Raw genomic sequence first — 22637 nt, 5'->3', positions numbered from 1 at the left:
TTAAGTCCTGCTTCTTGATACCAGTTATTTTCTAATAAATAAATAAGGTTAGTTACTTTGTGGCAGACCTTGTATATTTTGCATATTGTCTTGAAATTTGAAATATAATTATAACATTTTTATATATGTTAAGTTTTAATCATTTTCTGTAAAACAGTTTTCCTCTTTAATTTTTCAAGAGTTTAAAATCACTGTGTTGTCTAAAGACTGGCAACAATTGACTAAGGGCAGTTGTGGAACTGTATCCATATCATGAAATGTAATGTATAAACATGACAAACTGTTGGAAATCTGTGGAGTTTGAAAATATATATTCAAAATTTTCTTTAATCGCAAGATGATAGGAAATGCATCTAGTCTTTAGTAACTTTTGCTTTATCACCTTCCTGCAATCCACTGGATAACCACTTAATATTTATACTGACAATCGTAACTTATTAAGAATATTCAGCTATATAGAAAGAAAGAAATACTAATATAATGTAAACAACATAATAGTTATCATCCTTCTCAAATATTATATAATTAATTAATTAACTTTTCTTTAAATACTAAATTATTTAATGTTATTATTAGTAGATTATTATTTTTATTATGAAACAAAATTTAGCTAGTCATTTTGTTTGCTAATGACTACCATTGCTCCCACCAATTGTGAGGTGTATGTCATGAATGCTTGAATTCTGAATGATTATCTTTTAAATTGAAGTCTGCTGCCATGATCGGTTGACATTTATGTCTTGTTTATAGTAGTTGTGTTATGAGAGATTGTTGTTAGAAATTTGAAGATAGGTATACAGTGTAACATATCCACATCTGGGATGTGGAACATGCAGATATTCAGGGGAAAGGAAGGTGTTTATTACTGATCAAATTTATTTTAAAAAGTTAAGTCATGTGCCATAATGTTTCATGACTTCTGATTTTTTAAAATTAATTTTCACAAATTCCAAGAACAATTGTGTTAGATCATGGCAGACAAGTTGGATTTCCGTAGTTCTGTATAAGGTGGGTAACAAACAACTGACCATCACACAAAGAACAACTATGATTTTGGTATTCTGTGAGAACTAAATTTAAGGATGAGTATCTTTATATTGGTAAAGTGGTCTTGGAAGTTAATTCAGAACAGGTAGTTGGGAATGTTTATGAAGATGTTGCATTTCTGCTTGACAATTCATAAACAATCAGTAGATGGCATAAAGGCTTACTTGAGCAGTTTAAATGACAAATTTTTTTAACATTTTCCAAAGCTTGGACTTACTACTTATTAATTACAATCTCTTCACAAAGATAGTTTGGTTGGGTACCTAGTACTTTGGCATAACAAGTGACTGAATATCTTGGTAATGGTCTTCTTTGACAAGGATTTGTATAAGCTGAAATTGGGTTTTACAATAAATGCTTGAATGTGGATGGTAACTGAAGAAATATGTAGATAGTTTCCTTTTTTTATGTGATGTGATTTTTCTTTGGAAGTCAGTTTTGGAATAGCCTTTGGATAAAGTTATCAAGTCTGCAATTATAGCAGTATTTTTATCACTATCCACCCTTTAACATTTAATCATCTGTCAATTTCACTATTATCTTTTCTTGCATTACTTTAATCCTCATTTTTATATATGCCTGTACTTTGATTAATATGTAAGAAGGTAAGATATGATAAATCTGAAGTAATGAGTGTCATGTGTATATTTATTAGTCTGTTATAATGAAGTTTTCAGTAAACTAGATTCTAAATATTTTTGTGGTATGTTTTTTTCATTTTATAGTCCTGAAGCTACACTAAAAGCTACTGGTGGAGATGGAGTATATTTGTGGAATAGTGCTAATCAGTCAGTCGCAACAGTTACCCAATCTGGTATAGTTAGAGCCCAAAGTCAAGGTCAGACAGAAGTTACTGTAGCAATGCAGCGCAATCAGCATAATCATGAGAGTGCTAAAGTCCATGTTCTGGCTCCTGGACATATGGAAATTGTTGACCATACGCTGGAAGCTGAAGTCGGAGCACCAATATTTATTCATGTTGCTATTTATGCTCACAAACAAGTGTTTGGTAAACTTAAAAAAATCCCCTTTACTCGTTGTCAAGGTTTGCCATTTAAAGTTAAAATACGGGATGAAAATTTTTATTACAACTCATCTGCAGTAAGTTCTCCTGTGGGAATTGCTTGTGCAGTAGTTGCTGTTGTCGGGAAAGTAGTTGGCATGACAAAAGTTACTGTGTCATATGTCCAGGATGAAATAGATATAGAATCGGATACAGTTGTTGCAGCCTATCGACCTCTAGAAGTATTACAGCCAACAAGCAGTGAAACAGTGTTAGCTGTGGGTTCTTCACGCCATGTTGTTTGGACTGGTGGACCTCGTCCCAGGCTTGGTCATAATTTTGACCATTCTCATGTAATCAGTTGCAATCGAGCTATCATTGATGTGCAAGAGCTAATAATTAATCAAGAAGGAATCTATGTTTTTGATGTCATATGTCATGCATTAGGTGAAACCGATATTACTTTAACTGTAGAAAATAAACCAGCTTTAGCTAATTGTAAAAGTGCTATTTCAACATCAACAGTTAAAGTATTTTGTTCTAAACCAAGGTTCATTTCAATTTCATCGTATCCTCTCGGTACATCTTGTCCTATGAATTTGAATACAGATCGAATAGTAGCTCATTGTGCAAAGCCTTTAAAGTTGATGATTATTGTTAAAGATGACCGTGGAAGAATATTTGATAATGCTACTAGTTTTAATGTGAACTGGGCTCTAAATAAGAAGTCATTAGCTACAGTAAGTCAAGGAGGACATATTTTATTAGAAGAGAAGGCTGAAAGTAGTTACATTGTACCTTTGGATCATTATCAAACTATTTTTCCAGATAATGAAACTGGAATTTTAAGACTCACCGCCACTATAATTGGGTATTTAATGAAGGTCATTAGCACTCTTGGTATTACTGCGGAGTCACCACCATTTGCTGTTACAAATGAAGGTGGACAAGTGATGACACCTTTAATAGAGACATCAGTTACAATTGTTCTGGTTAATGACACTGTTATTACTCCAAATAAAACAGTAATATTTAATCATCCAACAAACAGAATTAGTTTAAAAGTTAGTGAAGGATCTGGTCATTATAATGTTCTGCTAAACACACCAGATGTCGCAACTGTTAATTATATTGAAACTACTAGAACTCTGGAACTTATACCAAAAGTTGATGGTTTATTAAAGATTGCACTTATTGATTTATGTTTACCATCAAAACCTGCTGTTGCTGAAGTACAGGTTGGTATATTGAGGTATTATGATTATTATTATTAAGCAGAAATTAAAGATCTATACTAACAGTTATTGAAGTAAGTTGTAAAACAAGATTACACTCAAAAAACCATTTACAATAATTTTCTATTTACAGACTTAACTTAATACTGCTTTTCAACATAATGTGTGGCTGCTTTTAAGCACTTGTCCCATCTTTTTGTGAGTTTTCTTTCTCCAGTAGTAAAGAATTGGTCACGTAGTGTCTCAGTCATTCTTGTACTGGCTTCTTGACCCACTCATTGTTATTGAACTCTCTGTCATGAAAAAATTCTTTGAGAGGACCAAACAAAAAATATACGATTGCTTGAGATCAGGCCTTTACGAGGTTTGAGATATACAAAATACGAATATACGAGGCTTGAGATCGTAAGATGATGTCTTTTGAGCATGCTCAAAAGCTATGTTCTTCCAAATAATCACAGTAAATTAAGCCTTAATAATCCCAAAACAATGTTAGCATCACTTTACCAGTTGACGTATTGGTTTTGAATTTTTTCCCGGATGGCAAACGGTTGTTTCTATTCCATACTCTGATGTTTGGATTCTGGCATAAAATAATGAATCCAAGATTCATCACAACTTATGCGATTTAAAAAGGCATTACCTTCCATAAAAAACCATTTTGCAGGCTGTGTATAAATATTGATTCAGGTATTTCATTGTGATTTGAGTATATTGTCTGGAACTCACTTTGACCATGTTTTACAGTAATTTAACTTATCATGGATAATGAAATAGACAGTGCCAATACTTGTACTAAAGATTTCAGCAATTTCTCAAATTTTTATACTTTTGTCCTTGTAAATAAGATCATTGATGTGATTTTGCTAAATGTCAGTTAAAACTTCCAGCTGTCTTCTTGTATGAAGAATCTGTGACACTTGGTCCGTCTGATTTAAACTGTTCAATCTGTTTATAAAAATTTGCATGGTTTGTATACTTTGCCATACTGTTTCAATATTTGTGAGTGAATTCAATCCTAAAATAAAGATATCTATGGTGTTGTTCCACATTACACATTTCAAGTGGAACCAGGATTTTGAAATAAACAAAATAGTTTATAATAATGGAAATTATTTTCAATAACTGATGTTTTCCATGCCATTGATGACAAACTTGAAGATCTGGCAGTTTTAGTTTATTCTATTAAATCTACTGTTGCCTTTGTCTCTTAATTATTGAGCAATAATTAAAAAAAAAAAGAAATATTTTATTTAATAAATAAATGGAAAGAAGAAATTATAATAAAAATATTAATTGGCAAACAAACTATATGTACAAAATTCTAAAACAAGGTATAATATAGAATATGAATAAAAATTCAGAAGGGCTTGTTAAAACAATAACAGTTATTTATAATTCTTATTCTAAAAATGCTTTTTTATAAGTAATAAAACATATATGTTTATGACTGGTTTAACAGTCAAAACATCCATCTAGTTTTGGATTGTTAGTAGTAAAACATTCTTATAAATGATTTTTGGAGCATAATTTTTTTTCCAATTTATTGTTACAAATCATTTATATATTAATTGCACATGATGTAGTATGTTACATCATTTTTTCTGTCATACTTATGAAACCTTTGGTAACCAAATCATTAATAACTAGTGTTTGTATATTTCCATGTAACCATTTGTTTGAGATCATAAAAACCTATGAATTTTTCAATAACTAAAATGTGTAACTATATATTTACTTCAACGTCTTCTATGATAACCTTCTACCTGGCATATTACTATTATCAGATAAAACAAACAAAAAAATTGAACTATAAAAAATTCTGTGTATCTTTCAACAACTGTTCAAAATGTCATAGTAAGACATGTTATGAGTAACATTATTCTCTTTTTTACAGTTCATCAGTGAATTTCTTCCTTGAGAATGAACCAAAAATTTTATATATTTAAATTTGAAAAAAACAGGGATATTCATTATAACAATATTAATGAAAAAGTCAACCTCTTAACAAATTTCAAAAAAAACCAACTTGACCACTTATAGCTTTGATGCCATCATCTGGTGGATATTTATAAAATCTATGTGTATATCATAATGAAATCTTATGTCTAATAGTCAAAATATTTCATTCAAATGATGAAATAAACTATATTACAAATATTTATTTATAAAATATAAATTTTCTTTTGTATATTAACTTCTTATAATTCATTGTAAAAATTGTTCATTACAAGAATTGCAAGAATTCAATGAATAATGATTGTTTGGCAGCTGCCCATATACCTTATAACCAAAACCCTTAAATTTTTCATGAATGACAAATTTAGCTGTTTCAGCATCTGATGGCCATCTTACTTTAAAAATTGTGATATCTCTCAAAATACTGGAGAATTTAGGAAGTGGTATATGAAATAGACATTTCGTTTATGGTGACTTTGTTGGCAGGAACCAAGCATCTCCTGCAATAAGTTCTCTTCTATAAAGTGCCAACAGCCTCATTTTTCTTATTGAGCCTAGAAAATTGACCAAGATATGAAATGCTGAAGGTAAAAGAGAAAACCATTACATTAAACGCCATAAGGAATATTTTCTTTGCAGCTTAAGTCATGATATCTGCATCTGGTGTTAATTTTTTTGGAGACAAATTGACAAATGGGTTCATTTAACTTATATAAATTAAATTTCTTTGTAAAATTTATGAAATAAATTTAAAAAAATTTTGTATGAATTACCTGTATAAAAGTTTGTATACCTTGTAATTTTTATTTTATACATGGAAATAATTGCATTAAGGTTTATAACATAGTTTATTTAATTTATAATTGTATTTTACCTTTTATATTAAATATTTTGACAATAGAAACATTTGACTATAATGACATTAACTTTTATTGTACTGATAATGGTGTGAAAACCATTTGAGTTTGTTTTTTTACATTTGGTAGTAACATATTGGCCTCATTATTATTAGCTGACCTCCATGGGAGAGCAGTAGTATTTTTGCCTATCTTCCAGAAGGTTTTGGGTTTAAGTCGTGGTCAGGCTGGCATTTTTCATATAAACAAAGTTCATTTACACTCTGCTAAAATTGGTAGTAAGCTTGTTGCTTGGATAATTAATAAATATTATCTGTATATTAATGCTCTAATTGATTTTGGCTATATCTGATAAAGTGCTGGTTAATATTTTTGAAGAGATATTCTACTTTCATGCAAAACCTGTTGCATCATGATTTCATTGTCATTGGTGAAGTGTGGTTGTTCTGCATCAAGTATATTGGTATTTCTCACCAGAACAGAGGGAATAGTTCACCTGACATATTGTTGATTCCACTCCTTAAATCTTTAATTATAATGTCTGTTCTTTGTTGTCGTTGTCTACATTTGTCATTATTTATATAAGCACGCAGTGTGATTTGATTGATAATTGTTTATACACTTATGGCATATAAAAACATTTGGGCCATAATTTCATATCTAAACTCTGTATCCCTAGCAAATTGTTTCCAGAGAGGGGGTAACCATATAAATATTTGTACAATGAGCCCAAAATTTGAATGAGTTTGTTTGAAATTTCAGTTAAATGTTTATATAAATATGATTTAAAATATACCTGATAAAATTTACTTTTTTCTGGTAAAGATTCTTTTAATAACTACTAATTTTCCATTGAATCTTTGGAACAAAATTATATTTTTCTGTCGTCTATCAAAGTTTAGTTAAAAAAAGGCTATTTTGATAAAATTAATTGAATTAAAAATATACAGATATGTGAGTTCACTAGTGAAAATATTTTCATAAAGGTATTATTTCCAAACATTGCAAGTTTTTGCTTCAGAGTATCTTATATACCTTTTACTCCATGTTTTATGAAAAAATTAGTTGAGTACAGTATCATATAGAAATTTAAAAAAAATATCTTTTCAGTGCCCTTTTATTTTCATATTATTTGATGTTTTATATATTATGTTAGCCTCCATATAAGACAGGTCTTTAGAAATAAATTTAAGTCTTATAGTCAACTGTGAATGTTTCTCTTAATTCGTAATATTATCATTGATTGTAGTGGTAAACATGCCACTTATTTTTTTAGATAGATTATAGCCATTGTTTTATTTATTACATAATTGTCTGCTTTTATATTCTATGAACATTATTAGTAATTAATAAATGTTCTACTTTTATAAAAATTGTCAATATTAGTACTCTAGGATTCCACTTATCTAAAGTACTTAGTAATTCAGTAACCTAAAAGTTATTAATTATTTGAAAAATGAATGTTGTAATAAGCGGAAGAAAATTTTTTATAAAATATTTAACTGATTAGAACTCTCAAAGGTGGGTTTCCATGTGTTCATTGAGTTAATGTGTTTTTAATATTTAAAAAAAACTAGATTTAGTTTTTTGTGATAACTGATTCTTGAAATATTGTAAGATTGAAAAATATTTCTGAAAATAAATAATAAAATTGAATAGGGCCAATGCAATAATTTTTTAGAGAATTTTAGAAATTTTTTTTATGGAAAATAATCATCCCCACTTACATATTTCTAATTGTAGATGAAGTATGAAGACCAGACAATTGGAGTAAAAATGTAAAATAAGATAAAATTGTAAAAGAAATAATTCAGAATTATCAGAAATGGGAAACTGGTTTGATTAGTTTGGAATGTAAATCATTAAACGTATTGACAAAAGATTAATTAATAACTGTGATTCTTTATACTGAATAAATAAACCCAGAAATAATTATAAAAATAATTGATTAAAAAGTCTCAATAAAGAGAGAGAGAGAGAGTGAGACTGCAGAACTTTAACTAGATATAAAAGAATTTTCAAATAATTTTGATAATGTGGAATAGAGTAATAATATTATTAATGCAGAAAGTTGAAAAATAAATCCATCAAATCTTAAAACCTTAAAAATAAATGTAATACAAAAAAAACTAATAACACAAACTAAAAAGTGTGTATTGTATGATTTACTCAAGTAAGAACTTAGAGCAATCAAGAACCTAACTACTTAACCCCTACTATTTGAACCAAAAGTGCATATTAGAGGGGCAGGTGTAATCATCATATGGATCCATTGTTTTGGCATGAATAGGCTCAATTGAGACCTTGAATTATAAGTTTATTTATTTAGTGTAAGTTTAATATAAGCATAACTAGTCAGAAAAAAAACACTATTTCCTTACGCAAAAAAAATGATGGAAAATAATAAAAATATGGATAATCTAGGAAGAAATGGGAGAACTATCAGGAAATTAGAAGTTTAGTTGGGGAAGGAGAAAATGGTGCAAGGAATCTACCTCAAACAGATAACCATGCAATGATGATCATTTTATTATTGTATATTATTAATTAAACAAATAAGTGTAATTCAGGTATAATTTCTCCAATAATTATTTTCATTATTATTGTGATTATTTTATTAGTTTTTCATTGTGACGATTTTATTTTTGTTTGTTTACTGTTTTTGTTTCTTTTATATAGATGATTTTTATGCTTTGTTGGTAGGTATTACATGTTGGTAGAATTGAAGTGGATGTAGTCAATCGCATTGAAAAAGGACATTGTGTGACTGCAATCATTCATCTATATGATTCGCTTGATAATCCTTTAAATATCTTAGATATTGATTTATTAGAACTCAGACCATTTGTTGAGTCTGATATTATATCATTAAAACTGCAGTTGATCGATAGTAAAAGAGAGATTAAGTTTGCAGTGACTGGTTTACAACTTGGTGAAACAAAGTTGATATTTATATCTGGCCGAGAAGTTCATGAAGTTCAAAGTTCTCCTATATCAATACAGGTATATTATATTATTACATTAACAGCAGTATGATATATCAGTTCTAGTGTTGAATAAGCTTGTGTATACAGTAGATCATTTATTCTCAAAGTGGGTAATAACGACTCCTTGTGGGTGCTGGTGGTCTTCAGGGGGGACGGTAGAAGGCCCACAGAAAATTGGGGGCGTTCAGGTGGTCTAGGAAGACGATGACTGATTAAAAAAAAAGACAAATTATGCTTTTCTGATATTTCAAACTAAAATCAAATACCTACTGCACTAGTACAAAAAATTAAAGGGACATCTTTATTTTATGATAAAAAATGATCATATTCAAACTACTTTAACTTAGCAACCAAGAGGCTTAGAGAGATGATTAAAAAAAAAAAAAATAAAGCCTGAATATTCTACTTTTTGACAGTATACTTCAGATTTCAATTTTAATAAAAATACATCCAAATATGATGAAATATGTGTTTTAATTGCTCTCATTTAAAATGAAGTTTCAACTCAGAAATAGTATATGCCACATTTTAGAACAGCAATTGCAATTATTTTTAACAGATAGTAAGTTTACCAATTTTGGGGGGGTGCTAGAAAATTTTTGATTCTCAGTGTGGGCAGTGGGTGAAAAAGTTTGAGAATCAATGCAGTTGAGTAAAGCAAAATAATAAAACATTAAACGAAAATAAAATTAAAAATGTGTGCCTGAACTGTATTCAACTAACCATATAAGTACATTTTATTAATGTCTGGACTTCAAGATTGATATGAGAGTGAAATTGCTTCCATTATTTATTAATATATATTGAAGTGTTTATTTTGTATATTTAATAGTACATATACATCTACAATTTCGATCTGTTGCGACGTCGACGGGATGCCCTTGATTACTGAAGGATTGTTTAATTGTACGCCGTCTTGGCGGTTTAAAATAATTTTGTAACATAACACTTGTTACTTATAACTTAACGTTAAAGATAGCAAACATAAATTAAATAAAACTTAAAGTAATGTTCATTCAAACAAGAATTGAGAGAGTCCATCCGGACATGACTGCCTTGGGTCAGGTATGAGTGCAGACTGGTATAAGACACTACCTACAGTGCTCGAGGGAGCAGCTCGTGACATAGAGTGGCGTGATGGTCTGGTGACCATAGTTTGCTGTGGGCACTCTAGCCACCGCTAGGTTTCAGCACCTGACGGCAAGACGGGGTGAAAACGTAACACACCACCCACCAAATTATAATTATAATTCTTTGTAGTTGAGAACAGAATTTCCCACGACTTCGCAGGTGAAACTTCCTGATCTTCACAGCGGCTTCCCATAAACCCCCCCAACTAGGAGAGTACAGAGGAATGAAGGACCATTTTATGTTGTTAGAGGTGCAGAAAGATTTAATTTTGAAATTAGTGGTATCGGTTTTAAGAAAATCATACATTTCTTGAATATAGTGATTTGCACCGAAAAAGTTTTTTCCATTGTTAGAAAAAATGTGAGGGCAATCCTCGGTGTCCTAAAAATCTTCGTAGGGCAGAGATAAAGCTTTCTGTTGATAAATCAATCACAAGTTCAGGTGTACTGCCTTTATGCTGAGGCACAAACTCTGAGGTTGATCTCTAAAGCAAAAACAAGTTAAACATTTATGTATGACAGAGCGAATTATGATTTTGGAATTGATGATCGAATATTTTTGTCTGAGTTAAGAATGAATTAATTGTAATCCTCCATGGGATAATCTTAAATGCTCATGATAAATAATCAGTCGAGTTAGATGACTATGAGGACTTAAAATCATAGGATGCTTAGCATTTAGAGACAATTTTGAAAAACTTAAACGACCTTCAACATGAATAATACCATTTTGATCCAAAAATGGGTTGAGAGAAATTAATTTGCTTTTCCTGGATACAGCAGAATTTTTTCTTAAATCGTTTAATTTCTTTGCAAAATATAATTCTTGAGTTTGACGAACAAGAATTTCTAATGTGGAACTGGTTTCTTGTGGAGAAAGATCTGACAACATATGATTGTTTTTATTTTTCAAATTGTGGATGAATTGACAATATAAAAATATGTTTAGTGCTCGTGTCAACAAAGAAAATGGTTTTGTAAGTTCTACAGCTTCTGTAGCTTGAAGAACAGCTGAAAACACATTCGTTTTGCTAGACTTCTCTTCCTTGAGCGAATCTGGTCGAATCAAAGAAATAACAGATTGATTGGGTGGCCAGACATTCTCCTCTTCCTTCAGAAAAGATAGACTATTCCACCAGAGTTGTGACGAGGTTAATGCATCCAGCATGCAACCACGTGACAGGATGTCTGCGGAGTTATCCCTTGATGGAATGTGCTTCCATAAGCATTCCTTAGTTAGCTCTTCCCTATCCCCGTTACTTTTTAATCTTTACATGGAACTAGCAGTTAATGATGTTAAAGAACAATTTAGATTCGGAGTAACAGTACAAGGTGAAAAGATAAAGATGCTACGATTTGCAAATGATATAGTAATTCTAGCTGAGAGTAAAAAGGATTTAGAAGAAACAATGAATGGCATAGATGAAGTCCTACGCAAGAACTATCGCATGAAAATAAACAAGAACAAAACAAAAGTAATGAAATGTAGTAGAAATAACAAAGATGGACCACTGAATGTGAAAATAGGAGGAGAAAAGATTATGGAGGTAGAAGAATTTTGTTATTTGGGAAGTAGAATTACTGAAGATGGACTTAGCAGGAGCGATATAAAATGCCGAATAGCACAAGCGAAACGAGCCTTTAGTCAGAAATATAATTTGTTTACATCAAAAATTAATTTAAATGTCAGGAAAAATTTTCCAAAGTATATGTTTGGAGTGTCACTTTATATGGAAGTGAAGCTTGGACAATCGGAGTATCTGAGAAGAAAAGATTAGAAGCTTTTGAAATGTGGTGCTATAGGAGAATGTTAAAAATCAGATGGGTGGATAAAGTGACAAATGAGGTATTGCGGAAAATAGATGAAGAAAGAAGCATTTGGAAAAATATAGTTAAAAGAAGAGACAGTCTTATAGGCCACATACTAAGGCATAGAATAGTCGCTTTAATATTGGAAGGACAGGAAGAAGGAAAAAATTGTGTAGGCAGGCCACGTTTGGAATATGTAAAACAAATTGTTAGGGATGTAGGATGTAGGGGGTGTACTGAAATGAAACGACTAGCACTAGGTAGGGAATCTTGGAGAGCTGCATCAAACCAGTCAAATGACTGAAGACAAAAAAAAATCCTCTGAACACTCGTTTATTCATCTTTGTGCATGTGGCAACACCTCCATTTTATATGTAGATAGTATAATAGTAATCGGTATAGACATTGAAATTAATCTTTATGAAATATTTGATGGATTACACACTTCTGTGTTTGGAAGACATGAATTCACAAATGAGAATCATTCCAGTACAGTATTCAAGTGAACTCCACATAAATGAACACCACCATTAAATCCTCAAACTTTGGAACAACAGATAACTTTTTCAAAAAGACAGTTTTAAGTTTCTTTTAGTAGAACATCTACATGAACCTTTCCTAACAAAAAGGTGTCGCTTATTTTAAACCAAAAAATTTAGCTTCACTATATGCTCTTTAAACCAACGACAAAATCAAATGGTGGATTGGATGGTGTATTTTGATCATTAAGTTAATAAAATTATGTTTACTGGTGTTAATTTGTAGAATTTAATTGTAGAAAACATTGGGTATAGAAAACTAATTGGGTATAACTTGTAAAGCATTTGAACTGTTACAACCAGGTTTTCAAGTTGGAAGGGGCTAAGACAAAAAGTTTAGAATCTTCTGTCGACCATCTTTGATGAGTATTCAGTTTTCAATAAAAATGGAATAAAAACTGAGGGCCAAAATAGACCTGCAGGACACCAACTAACACTTTATTTCTGACAATTGGCTAGTGTTGGATACAATCAGGATTCATAATCAGCTTAATATATTGGAATCTGTTGTCAAAGTATGACTGAAAGCAGTTGTGCAAAGTACCATCCATACATAATACTGCAATTTCTTTAAAAACACCTTATCAACGTAGTTGAAGGTTAAAGAGGTTAAGTAAAATTAAAGAAAAAACTCACTGCTTTCGGACCCTGTATTGACCACTTTTGGCACACTGTTCCTAAAAATTGTTTTTAATCTGACATTTATTTTATCTCATATATAAATTAATCTTAGTGAGAACGTTTTTTTTTAATAATGAATGTTAGTGGCTTTACTTATTGAATAATTTCTGTAAATTAGATGGAATTTTCATGTACCTTATCCAGAAAAATTATGACTCAATAACAGTTGTGCAAAAAAATAATTTAATTCTGTTGCTATACAGATGGTATTGTCCACCTTATGAAGTTAGAAACAGTTATTAAAGTCAAGTCAAGACAAGTTATGATTTCTTGAGTACAAACCTCATATGATGGTACTTCGTGAACAATTTTGAGACCTGAGAGTCATTGTAACAATTACGGTATTAATTTACATAAACAGCTGTATTCAAACTGAAACAAATCAAAAATGACACAATCTTAAATTTTTATTAAATCAACTTATATCTTCAATAATAAATAATTTTAATATAATATAAGAACAGTGTAACTTAGAAATGTCATGATGAAATCACAACTTTCTGTGGAACTGTCCAAAGACTCGTGTCTCCTATCTGAGGGTTGCACGAAAAGCTAAATTAGTTGCCGATGTGTCTACTAGAAAAAACAAGGCCTTCTGTATGTCATAAGATTTAATCCAATTTACTCCTAATAGTTATTTATTCCACTGGTAAATACTAGTACATACTTAAAACAGAGACTACTAAAAATCTAAAATAGCCTCCAAAAAAGAAATTGCAAACAAAATGTGTAATCTTTCTGGAGCGTACAAAAATCAAATGATGATTGTTCTAGCAATACACAGATTAAGATGTTATATACTTGCTATTCAGAACATAATTGCTGGCACAGAAAGCATGCAGTGCAGTTTTGTTGATCTTATTATATCAATGAATTACACTTGTATTTGATATAATTCAGTATTATATATAGTACTACTGATCTACCTCTTTTTACTATCTCATTGTAAAAATAATACAATACTAATAAGGACATTGAAATCAAAATACACATAATGGATTAATTGAATTTGAAAGTAGATCAGTTTTTAGAGTTTATGGAAACTTTAGTATTGTTCTCAGCATTTCAGGTTTTTTCAGCTATTGTAAGACATGTAAGCGTGTGTCAGTCTTTATAAGTTGGTGGTATGATGTATAAAACACATACTTTAGTTTGTTAATATTTTGTGTTAATTGATTAAGACAAGACTTGTTGAATCAAGATCTAGTAATAAAATTATTAATGAATTTGAATTAAATTTAATTAATGAACTTAATAATCATTTTTTAGGTGTTCCCTCCCCTTCGTCTGATGCCAAGAAATTTGACTTTGACTATTGGAGCAGTTTTCCAGTTGAAGGCGATAGGTGGACCTCAGCCTGATTCTATTATGGAGTATTTTTCAGCAGATCACATGATCGCTAAGGTTTCTTCTATTGGATTAATTGAAACCTATCGATTAGGAGACATTACTATCACTGGTATGGCAGTCGGTGTGAACAAGTTAACTGGTAATAAGATAGCGTATTGTAAAGATAGTATTGAAGTTCATGTTGTACCACTGGAAAGTATTAAAATACAGACACCATTACTTAAATTAAAAGTTGGCGGCAGAATTCCAGTATGGACAAGTGGTATTCCAGAACTTATTACACCGTTAGTTCTGGGCACCATACAACCTCCTTTGATATTTAAGTGGCACATATCATCGCCTGATGTTATTGAATTGAGAGATGTGTTTTTTAATACTGGAATTGAGGTTTGTATTTACATCTAGTTAATTTTGTTTTAGTAATGTTTTTTTTTCAGTTTCTATTTAAGTTATATATTGTTCTGAAAATGTTTGTAAAATTGTCACTAATGAAGTTGATATGCATATAAAACGTCTTAATTTAACTTGAAAACCTCCTTTCAGATTAAAATTTGGTCCAGTTTTTCCACTAAAATTATTCATTGTACAAAAACAATAACTAAATGATATGCACGTGGTATTGAAAACTTATTGAAACTATTTTGTCTTGACTTAATTGGATTTAATTGTGATTTATATCATTAGGGTTGGAGAAGTTCATTAGAGTATTGAATTATTCTTGAGAAATAAACAAGAATATTGATAATCATTTTTTTTTACATGCTTTTGTAGGGTTCTTAAATGTAAACGTGGTTAAAGAATAGAATGCTCAACATCATTTTAAATTTACCCTGATTTGTTTGACAAGACTACAGCAGAAACAAAATGTTTAGTATCTACAAACCTTGAGCTTTATTTATTTCTCAGTTATATGTTTAAGAAGATTAAAACTACTTGCTCTAAAGTTTGTTGAATTTTTGTCAGAAAAGATCTTTCTGAAGTTATTTTGCTTTCTTTTTCAGTGGTGTTTATAGGTGGCACAGTTGTTAAATGTGCTTTCTTAAAGTGGTTAGCTTTTATAGTTATCAATTATTTTATTTAATCTTTGCTATTTTTCCAATTTTTTTTTTCAAAAAAAATTTGTTGATCATTTATAGCATTATACAGTTAATTTACTTTTTTTTGTCACACTTTCCCCAACATCTCTTCCACTTCAAGAAACAGCTCTGAAATGCAATTTTTTGGGGAATAGCTTTTAGCGTGTTTTTTGTGTATTTTTTTATGGACTTTATTGTCTCAAATGTCTGTCCTTTTAATGCCAATTTTAATTTAGAAATAAAAAGTTAGTGGGGACTAGATTAGGTGAGTACAGTGGATTAGGGATGAATTTTTTTTTGTATAAAACTTGCAAATTAGCAGTGATAAGTGGGGTGGCAGATTGTCATGGTTTAGTAACCACAAATTATCATGTCAAAGTTCAAGTTTTTTGTTCTTCACATTTTTACAGATGTCTGATGACTTCAAGATAGTAGAGGCAGTTGGGTTGACTGCTGTGGTGGTAGAAGAATTCATTTCCATACCACTCCCATACACTAATGACTCATTGTGGATTATTAATGTTGATGAGAAGATTTCATTGTCATTTGCATGATTAAAAAGTTTGTGACAGATTGCTGCTCAGTTGTTTTACTGATTTTGTGTCAAGAATTTCTAAATAAACTTGGACGACACTATGGATTCTTAAATTTTCGGTTAGGATCTTGTGACATAAACCTACCAAAATCCCAGTCTCTTCTGCTTCTGCCATCTCACAAACTGTTAAATGTTGATTTACCCTTGTCAAATTGTTCATCCAGTCAATGTGGGAAGATGTCCATTGATGTTGGTGGACTTTGTAGATGAGCATCATCTTTGGGAGATTCTTGACTGCTTTTGAAATGCCTGAAACTTTCATAACATTGCCCATTTGGCTTTGAGAGTCTTCTTAATATTATTTAATCATTTTGTGTGTGTAAAACTTTTGCCTAGCATAACACAAAGTTTCGTTGAAACTCTTGGTTCATGTGTCACACATCAAAAAAATTGTCAAAGGCACCAAAACAATACCTGCTTTGAATTTACTCAGAAAAAGAATAATTGTTGTAGTTGCATGTAAGTGGGGGGAACTGCAGTTTAATTTGTGTACTCGAGTGTTATTGTACTTTTTGCAGAGCATGTTTTGTTAGTTTGTTGATTGATCTTATGTAGCTTGTCTGTTATTTTATAAGCAACTTAAGCATTCTTCTTTCCTGAAAATGTTTGCAATTTTGTGGGAATTTTAGTTGATGCATATTAGTGTTGTGTGTTTTGTATCACTGGATTTTATGTAATGTGTGACTGGGTAGCTGTTAACATTGCTAGATATTTTATTATATGGAATTCTTCAGTGTAATTATTGATTGACAAGGTGTATATTAGGTTAGTAATTGGGTGAATAAACTGGGATGTTTTTGTTGTATAAGGTGACTAGATTTAATACAAGTAAGCTTATCATTTACAGTGAGTTTTCTCTATATTTTAAAGTTGTTTTTGCCTTCTTTGGGTATCATGAAGTCTAGGAAGTTGTGTGATTTGATATATTCTTATTCTGGAATGAAATGTAAGGTGATTTGTTGTCATATAAGGTGTTTGAGAAATGTTTGACATTGTCTTATGCCATTTTAGTTCAAATGTATTATTTAAATTCACCCTTACGTAGAGATCTTGTAGGTGTTAGTGCAGCAGATGAGTTTGCTAATAATGGGACAACTATGATATTAACATTTTCATCATTAATTACCATCAATGAGAAGATCATTCTTCATAAAATTTAGCTCAGCAAATGTCCGATTTCAGAATAAGAGAGAATCTGTTGGGTAAACTGTATGAAAAATATATAAGTGTACGCCCAAGACAAAGAATATCAAAAGAAACATAAATTGTTAACTTTTTCTAATCATTGATGTGATTTTTCAGCTCCACATGTTAAAAAGATCAGTACTCTCAGTTCAGAAATTTGTACAACATGCAGTAGGCATATTTGCAGGCATGCAGTAGCATAATGATTCATGTTCTGCATTAGTAAAAATTATCTTCTGGCTTGTTAAGCATTAGAACAGATTCGCTGACTTTATTGAGAAGTTAAACCAAAGATAGCATAAGATAATTTGAGTCATTGGTTTGTACAATATTCTGGAAGCTTCAGATATCTAGTATGTCTTGATTGGGGCCCCATTGATACCAACTGGTTACCCATAATCTATAATGTATATGTGGTTACCCACTGGTATAATTGGTGCCCATTAGTTTAATGGCTGTACTGTAGTTTGTTACAATTATGGATTGCCAGGACTGATTGTATTGTTAATTAGAGTCCTACAATAGAATGATGGCTAAGGATAGCTTTGATGAGCAGTTAGTATTAGAATATTAGTTGTTTGATGAGGCATTAAATTATCAACTTCTCATAGTGAAAACTAATACTGCCTGTGCTACTCGCACACAATTTTAGCTATTAGAAAAAGACATTTCATCAGCAAAGCGATGCTGATATAATATCTTACCTATTTGTTTCTTACTTTTTTTTTGTACTTATACTACTTTATAATAATTCTTGTATAAAGTTGTATAATGTAGTTTAATATCTGGTGATAAATATAAAGATCAAAATTGCCATTTCTTCTCATCCTAGAAGTAATTCCTAGCAGTGGTCCTGGAGGCTTAAAAAAAAATAAAGATCTGACAGCACATTTTTATTTCCTGCTGACATTTTGGAAGAACTTCATGTGATGTTTTAGATCTGGAATATACATTGATGTAAGAAATAATTAATTATAATGAATTGTTTAAATTTTATTCAGGTGTCTTAATTTGAAGTAATACAATTTGATCTTTTTTCATACAGATTGATTTGTTCATGGAAGAAAACGTATATTTTGTTAGTAAATGTATGTTATTACTTCCTGGAATTTTATCTGCAGAATTTTACTTCATTGTTTGTATAAGTTAATGATATTAATAATACAGTATATAAAATTAATTTTAAAGTGTATAAATCCTTTCTCATAGCTGAAGGTTTTAACATTCAATTTTTTCCAGATTCCAGATAAAGATAGGTTGTCGATGAGAGTTAAAGCATTAAAACCGGGTCGTGCAACATTATTCTTAAATGTGACAGTAAAAGGAAGCATTGTTAAGTGTCCTGATAGATCATCAGTAGTTTTATCTGATTTCATTGAACTTGAAGTATTTGAAGAATTACGTCTTATTAAACCTGATCTTGGTCCAGCTGCCTTTAAACCATTACTTTTGACACCAGAAACTGAATTCCAGTTGCAGACAAATAAAGATGGTGTAAGTATTTCATTACTATATTTAAGAAAAATAATCAAACTTATTTTATTAAAAAGTTAAAAGTACATGTATGTATGTATAAAAAATAATAAAAGAATGTTAATGTGTGTAAAGGTAATGTATGTAAGGTAAATGTACGTATGTAAAGGTAGTAAAATGTTAAGTACTATTTAGTTTATTTGAATTGTATAATATACGAGGGTAAGTCAATTATTATCTGCAATGTAGTTATAAATTTTATTGCAATGCAAATAGGAAACTTACATGTATATCATTTTTCAACATAGCCCCCTTGCATTTCAATGCACTTGCTCCATCATTGTAGAAGCTTCCTGATGCCTTCATAAAGAAGCTTTTTACTTGAGCTGCAAGCCAGGAATGCACCGCTTCTTTCGCTGTTTCGTACAAGGTAAATCGATGGCCCCTTAATGCCTCTTTGAGTGGACCAAACAAGTGGTAGTCAGAAGCGGCAAGATCAGGACTATACGGAGAATGAGCCAGTACTTCAAAGTTGAGTTTCTGGAGCGTTTCAGCAGTATGTGGACAGGCATTGTCGTGCAACAACACCACACCTTTTGACAGCAGTCCTCGGCGTTTGCTTCGAATTGCAGGCTTCAGCTTGGCAGTAAGCATCTCACTGTAACGCGTTCTGTTTATTGTCGTGCCCCTTTCCTCATAACGTTCCAGTAATGAGCCTTGTGAGTCCCAAAAAACCGTAAGCATCAGTTTTCCTGTGGATGGTTGGGTCACTTTTTTTGCAGGGCAAATTTGGATGTTTCCATTCCATACTCTGCCTTTTACTCTTCGGCTTGTAATGATGGATCCATGTTTCATCACCAGTGGTGATTCTGTCTTAGAAGATGTCCCGTTCGTTACCATAGCGATCCAAATGTTTTTGGCAGATGTCCAAAGCACGTTTGTTTTTGCGACTGTGTGAGTTGTTTTGGGACCCATCTTGCACAGACTTTATGAAACCCAAGTCTGTTGTGGATGATTTCGTAGGCAGAACCATGACTAATTTGCAGACGATGTGCCACTTCATCAATAGTTACTCGTCTGTCTAAGAAAACCAAGTCACGTGCACGCTCAATATTTTCCTCATTTGTGGCGGTAAACGGTCGCCCGGCACCTTCATCATGCGTAACACTTGTGCGACCATTTTTGAATTTTTCAATCCATTCGTAGATACTCCATTGCGACAACACACTGTTCCTGTAGTGTACCGAAAGTCTTCGATGAATTTCGGCCCCTGATAACCTTCTGACCACAAAAAATGGATCACTGAACGTTGCTCTTCTTTGGTGCAAACAGAAAGCAGAGCAGTCATGGTTAATGGCAGGGCAGCGATAATGGAACTAACCTAGCAGCATCAAACCTGCACAGACATAACAACGATTAAACCACGCATGCGTCATCTACACAACATGACAGTACTACCAACATAAACAAAAATATAACTAAATTGCGGATAATAATTGACTTACCCTTGTACATTAAAAAAATCTTTTTGTTTGCTATCGCTATTTATTTTCTTTATCTTCAGTCACTTGACTGATTTGATGCAGCTCTCCAACATATCCCTATCTAATGCCAGTCGTTTTCATTTCAGTATACCCCTACATCCTACATCCCTAACAATTTGTTTTATATATTCCAAATGTTGCCTATCTGTACAATTTTTTCCATCTACATGTTTTTCCAGTATTAAAGCGACTATTCCAGGATGCCTTAATATGTGGCCTATAAGTCTGTCTCTTCTTTTAACTATACTTTTCCAAATACTTCTCTCTTCATCAATTTGCCGCAACACCTCTTCATTTGTCACTTTATCCACCCATCTGATTTTTAACATTCTCCTATAGCACCACATTTCAAAAGCTTCTAATCTTTTCTTCTCAAGTACTCCAATTTTCCAAGTTTCACTTCCGTATAAAGCTACACTTCAAACATATACTTTCAAAAATGGTTTCCTACTGTTTAAATTAATTTTTGATGTAAGCAAATTATATCTTTGACTGAAAGCTGGTTTCACATGTGCTATGCAGCATCTTATATTGCTCTTACTTCATCCATCTTTAGTAATTCTACTTCCCAAATAACAGGATTCCTCTACCTCCGTAATCTTTTCTCTTCCTATGTTTATATTCAGTGGTCCATCTACATTATTTCTACTACATTTTATTACATTCGTTTTGTTCTTGTTTATTTTCATATGGTTGGTTGTTTTTGTGTAGGACTTCATCCAGCAAATCATTAGCATCTATCTTTTAACCTTGCACTATTACTCCGAATCTAAATTGTTCTTTAACATCATTAACTGCTAGTTCTATGTAAAGATAAAAAGTAACAAGAATAGAGAACATCCATGTTGGACACCCGTTTTTATTATTGCTTCTTTCTTATGTTCTTCAATTATTACTGTTGCCGTTTGGTTCCTGTACATGTTAGCAATTGTTCTTCTATCTCTGTATTTGAACCCTAATTTTTTTAAAATGGTGAACATTTTATTCCAGTCTACGTTATTGAATGCCTTTTCTAGGTATATAAACGCCAAGTATGTTGGTTTGTTTTTCTTTAATCTTCCTTCTACTATTAATCTGAGGCCTAAAATTGCTTCCCTTGTCCCTATACCTTTCCTGAAACCAAATTGGTCTTCTCCTAACACTTCTTCCACTCTCCTCTCAATTCTTCTGTATAGAATTCTAGTTAAGATTTTTGATGCATTACTAGTTGTCCTAACCAATTGTTCTGTATTCTTCACATTTATCTGCCCCTGCTTTCTTTGGTATCATGACTATAACACTTTTTTTGAAGTCTGACGGAACTTCCCCTTTTTCATAAATATTACACACCAGCTTGTGTAATCTATCAATCGCTTCCTCACCTGCACTGCGCAGTAATTCTACAGGTATTCCGTCTATTCCAGGAGCCTTTGTGCCATTTAAATCGTTTAATGCTCTCTTAAATTCAGATCTCAGTATTGTTTCTCCCATTTCATCCTCCTCAACTTCCTCTATAACACCATTTTCTAATTCATTTCCTTCATATAACTCTTTAATATATTCCACCCATCTATCGACTTTACCTTTCGTATTATATATTGGTGTACCATCTTTGTTTAACACATTATTAGATTTTAATTTATGTACCCCAAAATTTTCCTGAATGTATGCTCCATTTATTTTATCAATGATCATTTCTCTTTCCATTTCTGAACACTTTTCTTTAATCTATTCTTCTTTTGCTAATTCGCACTTCTTGTGTATAGTATTTCTTAATTGTCGATAGTTCCTTTTACCTTCTTCATCACTATCATTCTAATACTTTCTACATTCATCCATCATCTCCAATATATCCTTTGATATCCAAGGTTTTCAACCAGTTCTCTTTGTTCAACCTAAGTTCGCTTCTGCTGATTTAAGAATTTTCTTTTTAACATTCTCCCAATCTTCTACATTTTCTACCTTACCTTTTTTAGTCAGACCTCTTCTGATATCCTCCTCAAAAGTCTTCTTTACTTCCTCTTCCTCAAGCTTCTCTAAAGTCCACCGATTCATCTGACACCTTTTCTTCAGGTTTTTAAACCCCAATCTAGATTTCATTATCACTAAATTATGGTCGCTATCAATGTTTGCTCCAGGAGGTTTGCAGTCAACAAGTTGATTTCTAACTCTTTGTTTAACCATGATA

At 31.5% G+C, this 22637-nt stretch overlaps 1 protein-coding gene across 1 annotated transcript in view; it reads left to right on the top strand.

The window, feature by feature from the left end:
• The window catches only part of Gp210 (nucleoporin 210), a 108991-nt gene that overhangs the window by 26439 nt on the left and 59915 nt on the right, over positions 1-22637 (top strand). The window contains exons 7-10 of the mRNA XM_075364745.1: positions 1773-3288; positions 8805-9104; positions 14517-14984; positions 18693-18947. Of these exons, the coding sequence (XP_075220860.1) occupies positions 1773-3288; positions 8805-9104; positions 14517-14984; positions 18693-18947 (2539 nt within the window). The remainder of the gene's footprint in view (positions 1-1772; positions 3289-8804; positions 9105-14516; positions 14985-18692; positions 18948-22637) is intronic.

Source organism: Lycorma delicatula, chromosome 4, assembly GCF_047948215.1.
Source record: "Lycorma delicatula isolate Av1 chromosome 4, ASM4794821v1, whole genome shotgun sequence".
NCBI classification, from domain to species: Eukaryota; Metazoa; Arthropoda; class Insecta; order Hemiptera; family Fulgoridae; genus Lycorma; species Lycorma delicatula.
Note: the sequence above shows the minus strand (reverse complement) of the source record. Positions and strands in the feature narration are given on the sequence as shown.